The sequence below is a fragment of the Salvelinus alpinus genome, chromosome 2 (assembly GCF_045679555.1).
Source record: "Salvelinus alpinus chromosome 2, SLU_Salpinus.1, whole genome shotgun sequence".
NCBI classification, from domain to species: Eukaryota; Metazoa; Chordata; class Actinopteri; order Salmoniformes; family Salmonidae; genus Salvelinus; species Salvelinus alpinus.
In genome coordinates, this window is record NC_092087.1 from 86,052,085 (window position 1) to 86,059,802 (window position 7,718).

The 7,718-nt window shown below is 43.4% G+C and overlaps 2 protein-coding genes across 4 annotated transcripts in view; one reads left to right on the top strand and one right to left on the bottom strand.

The window, feature by feature from the left end:
* The window catches only part of LOC139545168 (B-cell receptor CD22-like), a 29,141-nt gene that overhangs the window by 18,805 nt on the left and 2,618 nt on the right, over positions 1-7,718 (bottom strand). Inside the window, exon 2 of the mRNA XM_071352641.1 lies at positions 3,506-3,555. The gene's annotated coding sequence lies outside the window, so the exon portion shown is untranslated. The remainder of the gene's footprint in view (positions 1-3,505; positions 3,556-7,718) is intronic.
* On the top strand, positions 3,923-7,658 carry LOC139567995 (putative nuclease HARBI1). 3 transcript variants are annotated; one of them, XM_071389651.1, is made up of 9 exons: positions 3,923-4,674; positions 4,762-4,938; positions 5,029-5,090; positions 5,173-5,388; positions 5,457-5,630; positions 5,710-5,745; positions 5,844-6,398; positions 6,680-6,791; positions 6,886-7,658. In XM_071389651.1, exons 7-9 carry the CDS (start codon positions 6,330-6,332, stop codon positions 7,254-7,256), a joined length of 552 nt encoding a protein of 183 aa, XP_071245752.1. In that variant the 5' UTR covers positions 3,923-4,674; positions 4,762-4,938; positions 5,029-5,090; positions 5,173-5,388; positions 5,457-5,630; positions 5,710-5,745; positions 5,844-6,329; the 3' UTR covers positions 7,257-7,658. The 3 variants fall into 3 exon arrangements, with proteins under 3 accessions (XP_071245752.1, XP_071245750.1, XP_071245751.1); XM_071389649.1 differs by having other exon boundaries at positions 5,173-5,630; XM_071389650.1 differs by having other exon boundaries at positions 5,029-5,630.

Sequence of the window (7,718 nt, forward strand, 5' to 3'; positions counted from 1 at the left end):
TTTAAATGCCTTCCTCACCATCTTGAATAAGCATGCCCCATTCAAGAAATTTAGAACCAGGAACAGATATAGCCCTTGGTTCTCTCCTGACCTGACTGCCCTTAACCAACAGAAAAACATCCTACGGCGTTCTGCATTAGCATCAAACAGCCCCCGTGATATGCAACTTTTCAGGGAAGCTAGAAACCAATATACACAGGCAGTTAGAAAAGCCAAGGCTAGCTTTTTCAAGCAGAAATCTGCTTCCTGCAACACAAACTCAAAAAAGTTCTGGGACACTAAAGTTCTTGGAGAAAAAGAGCACATCCTCCCAGCTGCCCACTGCACTGAAGATAGGAAACACTGTCACCACCGACAAATCCACTATAATTGAGAATTTCAATAAGCATTTTTCTACGGCTGGCCATGCTTTCCACCTGGCTACCCCTACCCCGGTCAACAGCACTGCCCTCCCCTCTGCTACTCGCCCACGCCTTCCCCATTTCTCTTTCTCCCAAATACAGTCAGCTGATGTTCTGAAAGAGCTGCAAAATCTGGACCCTTACAAATCAGCCGGGCTAGATAATCTGGACCCTTTCTTTCTAAAACTATCTGCTGAAATTGTTGCCACCCCTATTACTAGCCTTTTCAACCTCTCTTTCGTGTCGTCTGAGATTCCCAAAGATTGGAAAGCAGCTGCGGTTATCCCCCTCTTCAAAGGGGGGGACACTCTTGACCCAAACAGCTACAGACCTATATCTATCCTACCCTGCCTTTCTAAGGTCTTCGAAAGCCAAGTCAACAAACAGATTACCGACCATTTCGAATCCCACCATACCTTCTCCGCTATGCAATCTGGTTTCAGAGCTGGTCATGGGTGCACCTCAGCCACGCTCAAGGTCATAAACGATATCTTAACCGCCATCGATAGGAAACAATACTGTGCAGCCGTATTCATTGACCTGGCCAAGGCTTTTGACTCTGTCAATCACCACATCCTCATCGGCAGACTCGACAGCCTTGGTTTCTCTAATGATTGCCTCGCCTGGTTCACCAACTACTTCTCTGATCGAGTTCAGTGTGTCAAATCGGAGGGTCTGTTGTCCGGACCTCTGGCAGTCTCTATGGGGGTGCCACAGGGTTCAATTCTTGGACCGACTCTCTTCTCTGTATACACCAATGATGTCGCTCTTGCTGCTGGTGAGTCTCTGATCCACCTCTACGCAGACGACACTATTCTGTATACTTCTGGCCCTTCTTTTGACACTGTGTTAACAACCCTCCAGGCGAGCTTCAATGCCATACAACTCTCCTTCCGTGGCCTCCAATTGCTCTTAAATACAAGTAAAACTAAATGCATGCTCTTCAACCGATCGCTGCCTGCACCTGCCCGCCTGTCCAACATCACTACTCTGGACGGCTCTGACTTAGAATATGTGGACAACTACAAATACCTAGGTGTCTGGTTAGACTGTAAACTCTCCTTCCAGACTCACATCAAACATCTCCAATCCAAAGTTAAATCTAGAATTGGCTTCCTATTCCGCAACAAAGCATCCTTCACTCATGCTGCCAAACATACCCTTGTAAAACTGACCATCCTACCAATCCTCGACTTCGGTGATGTCATTTACAAAATAGCCTCCAAAACCCTACTCAATAAATTGGATGCAGTCTATCACAGTGCCATCCGTTTTGTCACCAAAGCCCCATATACTACCCACCACTGCGACCTGTACACTCTCGTTGGCTGGCCCTCACTTCATACTCGTCGCCAAACCCACTGGCTCCAGGTCATCTACAAAACCCTGCTAGGTAAAGTCCCCCCTTATCTCAGCTCGCTGGTCACCATAGCAACACCTACCTGTAGCACGCGATCCAGCAGGTATATCTCTCTGGTCACCCCCAAAACCAATTCTTCCTTTGGCCGCCTCTCCTTCCAGTTCTCTGCTGCCAATGACTGGAACGAACTACAAAAATCTCTGAAACTGGAAACACTTATCTCCCTCACTAGCTTTAAGCACCAGCTGTCAGAGCAGCTCATAGATTACTGCACCTGTACATAGCCCATCTATAATTCAGCCCAAACAACTACCTCTTTACCTACTGTATTTATTTATTTATTTTGCTCCTTTGCACCCCATTATTTCTATCTCTACTTTGCACTTTCTTCCACTGCAAACCAACCATTCCAGTGTTTTTTACTTGCAATATTGTATTTACTTCGCCACCATGGCCTTTTTTATATTTTTATTTATTTATATATATATTTTGTTTGCCTTCACCTCCCTTATCTCACCTCACTTGCTCACATTGTATATAGACTTATTTTTCACTGTATTATTGACTGTATGTTTGTTTTACTCCATGTGTAACTATGTGTTGTTGTATGTGTCGAACTGCTTTGCTTTATCTTGGCCAGGTCGCAATTGTAAATGAGAACGTGTTCTCAATTTGCCTACCTGGTTAAATAAAGGTGAAATAAATAAAAAATAGTTGAGTATCTGGAGCATCAGCATTTGTGGGTTCGATTATTTGTTCACTTATCTCTTGCTTTTTGGGGGGTATTTTCTTAACTGCGTTGTTGGTTAAGGGCTTTTAAGTCAGCATTTCACTGTAAGGACTACCTACCCCTGTTGTATTCAGTGCATGTGACAAATACAATTTTATTTGATTTAATACTACTCCTAAACACAACCCACCGTCACCGTGTCTCATGTTAATACTACTCCTAAACACAACCCACCATCACTGTGTCTCATGTTAATACTACTCCTAAACACAACCCACCATCACTGTGTCTCATGTTAATACTACTCCTAAACACAACCCACCATCACTGTGTCTCATGTTAATACTACTCCTAAAGCTCTTTTGAAACATCAACTCAATCACTCTTACTGTCACTCTTACTTTAGGCCATTTTCAAAATGTCTCCACAACAATCTATTGCTCTCAGAGCTCTTACAATAGCATGCACAAGTTTTTATGTGAAACATGTACAATTTACATCCCATCTTTTGTAGCACACAATATAGCTCAGTATTTGTCAAGGGTGCCAATCATTTTGGTCGTGACTGTATATCCAACAATCAGATAAATATGTAAAAATACATTTATATATATATACACACACACACACACAGTTATACTTGACCCTGTTATACTTTGACAGTGAACATGACCCCATTGAATGGAGATCTGGGTATTACTGGCACACTCTACTGATCATGTTTTAAACATGTAAATGAATAAACAGAACTAAACTAAACACATGAAACCACAGTCCAGGGTCAGTATTCACAAAGTGTATCAGAGTAGGAGAGCTGATCTGGGATCAGTTTAGCCTTTTAGATCATAATTATATGAACCGTCTGAGACACTTTATGAATACAGGCCCTGATGTAACAACCAAAACACAGTTACAATTAAACCAACAAGAACAAAGATACAGTAAGTCATGTGACGTACGGCTAAAAACATCAAAACTAAAACTATATTTCAAGATATTGTCAAGTGTACTTACAGAGTGAAGTGAAGGGGAGAGGTCTTGTACAGTTAGTCAACTTACTGTCACTGTGTGGAAACAAGAAGTAGTCTACTGTAAGTATTAGAGGAAGCAGGCGTAGCCTAAGTGTGAGTTCTGTGGTTGACACATTTTAAAAGTAGCCTAGTCAGGCCGTTAACATGCAGCAACAGCATGTCACATAAGGGATGTTACTGTATCTAAATAGAAAATGGTCTAAAGTCAGAATACTGTAGTTACATTTCTTAATTTGAGGAGTGGGCCTACATGTTTTACAAGAGACACAATGTGACCCATTCCCATCACTCCTCATCAGCTGGTACTGAAGGTTCCAGAACAGATGAAAGGGGAGTATCTTTGGTACCAGTGTTCTAGACTAGAGTGCTCCCTACTGACATCTCAACATTACTGCAGCTTCCAGGGGCCTGTTGCACAAAAGTAGAATTAAGACATCCGGGATAAATGACTCAGCTGAGCTCAATGAAGCCAAAACATGTGCGTCCAGGCTTAATTGGTTGCACAAAGACCAAGCCAGGATGAGCAGACACGGATTCATTAAGCCAGGTGAAACCAATCCTGGATAGGTGCGCGCTCACGGCTCACTCAAATAGACCCCGCCACAGATCACAGATTAACTGATTTACCATGGCAACTAGAGCCGCGTACTTTTCCCCGTCGGAAGCACAAATCCTCATGGAGGCATACGAGGAGGTAAAAGATATAATTAAGAAGAAAGGCAACACCGCCACAGTGATAAAGCAAAGAGAAAAAGCGTGGCAAAGTATTGCAGACCGCCTGAATGCGTAAGTAGTGCACAATTACACACTCACCGCTCCGCTGAAACATCACAATTACAATTCAAATATTTAATTCACATCTCCAAAAATGCAGTTGTACTGTAATTATGAAACGGTTAAATTTTTTATTGAAATGCACTGCAGATATGAGTGAAATTGTGTAAAGTAACTCCATCACACTGTATAAAGCTATGATAAATTTTTTGATATTTTTACTGAAAACAAGACAAAAATACCAAGTAATTTTTTGCAGTGTGACTCCATTAAATGTGTGTGTGTGTGTGTGTGTGTGTGTGTGTAGATTAAACATGAACGGGCCAAAACGGACATGGCAGCAGGTCAAAATCAAATACAAGAACATTCTGCAGAATGGTATGGTCCCTGACTAATATTTAACAAAGCACAAGCATATATTGTACCCAGAAGGTGCCTGCTCACACATTGTCTGTACTGTTTTAGCAGTGAAAAAGAATACCCACAGACAAGGCACGGGTGGTGGGTCACCAAAGGCTGACCTTACCCCAGCAGAGGACATGGCCTTGGAGCTAAATAAAGGCAGGCCCGTCTTAGAGGGGATCCCTGGGGGGAAAGAGACGAGCATAGGTTCCTCCCAAGATGCCACCCGCTTCATTCAAGGTATGTCCTTCCATCTCTACATGGGATACAACCACATTCATATTGAATCAATTTGGACTGTCTGACTTTGGTTTACCTATTGCCTTGCAGTGTCTGGCAGCACTGTGTTCCTGTTAGAGCCACCAGCACAAGCACCAGACGATGCTGATCCAGTGAGTACTCCATCAAAGGCATACTGTAGGCCTGGCATGTCTTGTCTACTAGCTTCAATATGAATCCGATTAAATGTGATAGGGTGAAGGCCCCAGTGCAGCAGCAACAGCACATGATGGAGACGATGATGAGGAGGAGACCATCTCTCTGGATTCCAGAAGGCATGAGGTATCATGTTAAGACTGTGAAAGTACTATTTACTCTACAATGGTGAGGAGTCCTCATCAAAATCAAAAAATCTAATTTATTTTACAGGACCCAGATGCTATACAGTGGGAAAACCAGCCTGGCAACATAGTGCGTATTAATAAAAGGACACCACATCCTGCCAAATTCCAGCTGCGCTAATTGTATTGTGTTCACAGAGCTCACAAGCTATCAGAAAGTTGTATGGCAACCACCTCCGGCGCCAAATAGAACTGGCAGACATAGACATTCAGTACAAGAAGAAAAAGATGGAAAATCTTGCACTGGAGTCCGAAATAAAAAAGAGGACAATTAGGAAACTGGACCTTGAAATAAAAAAACTTGAGAGGGAGGTGAGATATGCCTTCAATGTACACTGTATGCTAACTGTAACACAAATGTATTAATCATTATTTTTCTTTCCTCCCCCAGCTCCAAGAAGATGACACAGCTCAAAATAAAAATTAGGTATATTCTCGTAAAGTCAAGTGAGCCATGACATATGAGCTCTTATTGTGAGCACACAGGACGGTGGCATCTTTCTAAGGATTTTTTTATTTTCCCAGCAATCAGTACAACCAAGTCATCGTTATAAGGCATCGCCCTCTTTTGCCCACCCCCCCAGCACCAGGTGTGGCCACTAGCCTATATGAAGGCCCAAAATTGTGTGTTCCTTTCTGCTCTGACAATGGCATGCCCATTCGTGCGAGATGTGGTGGATGAAGAAGCACTTGTGCTGAGGAGAGCCTTCAGGCGAGAAAGGGTCTTCAGGGACCGGTTGGACCCACTGGCCTTCCCTGATGACCATCTATATGAAAGATACAGGTTTTCTGCAGATGGCATCAGGTATCTATGCAGACTACTGGGTCCCAGGATTAAGCACCGCACTGCACGGAGCCATGCACTGAGTGTGGAGCAAATGGTTTGTGTGGCCTTGCGCTTTTTTGCTAGTGGAGCCTTCCTGTACTCAGTGGGGGATGCAGAACAGCTGAACAAGGCCACAATTTGCCGCACAATAAGGAGTGTGTGTCTGGCTATCAAAGCATTAGCAGATGTCTTCATCTCCTTCCCTGGCCACAGAAGACTCTGTGACATCAAAGAGGAGTTCTATAGGATTGCAGGTAAGAGGATCTACAAATTACAGGACAACTGTTAACACATAGTAGGATACTCATTACTTTGTGTGACAGGTTTCCCCAATGTCATTGGTGCAGTGGACTGCACACACATAAGGATAAAAGCCCCCTCAGGTGCCCATGAGGCCGATTTTGTGAATAGGAAATCCTTTCACAGCATTAATGTTCAGGTGAACATAACTTTTTGATATTGTCCATTGACGAACACTCTGCATTGCCAGTGATGTGCATTGATTGGTGTAATATTCCTCATCTTATGATTTCAGATGGTCTGCAATGCTGACTGTGTGATCAGCAATGTTGTGGCAAAATGGCCTGGCTCAGTCCATGACTCCAGAATCTTTCGGGCCTCTGAAATCTATCAGTGCCTATCACAAGGTAAGCCACACAACCCCTATTTATAACCATCATGGCTGTGTCAAGAATATCACTGTGTTTATGAGGTAGTAATGATGAGATTTTGTGTTGACAGGTGAATTCTCTGGTGTGTTGCTGGGAGACAGGGGGTATGGCTGCCAGCCTTTTCTCCTGACACCTTTCACAGACCCCCAGGAAGCACAGCAGGCCTACAACCATGCCCATGCCAGGACCAGGGCCAGAGTTGAAATGACCTTTGGCCTCCTGAAGGCACGCTTTCACTGCCTTCACAAATTAAGGGTCAGCCCTGTTAGGGCATGTGATATTACTGTGGCTTGTGCTGTCCTCCACAATGTGGCCTGCCTGAGGAAGGAGAGGGCCCCCAGAGTGCCACCAGCCATGGACTGGGACAATCCGGCAATCTTCCCTGATGACGACAGTGGTCGGCTGCTGAGGGACCAATATGTGTTGAATTATTTTAGTTAGTATGTGTGCTTTCAATTTTGGTTAAATATGTCCTGCGGTGGCAGAGGAATTTGGGTTTTTTTGGGTTCGTTTTTTGACGAATTTGGCCTCTTATGATGTTTGTGCGGTATACTGTGTGTAATACAAGGCTGCAGGGAGGCTACTGCATCCATTCATTTGTCTGTTCAGTTGATGTGTATGGATTTGTCCTGCATTTATTTTAGTGTGCAGACATGCAGGGTGTGTTATATACAGACCTTTGAATGTGTATGTATCATTTTGTATAATATGCTTGGATTCTGTGCTTTCCATCTTGTAGAGTCACTGTGACTTCAGTTTCGAAAGGAGCTGATGGTTTACCTGCTTTGTTTTGTCCTTATTCAATAAAGGAACATAATGTTACACATTGTGTTTTTATATTCATATGGAATGTGTATTTGTTTATATGACAGAGTACTAGGGCCACACTGAAGAAAAAGGATA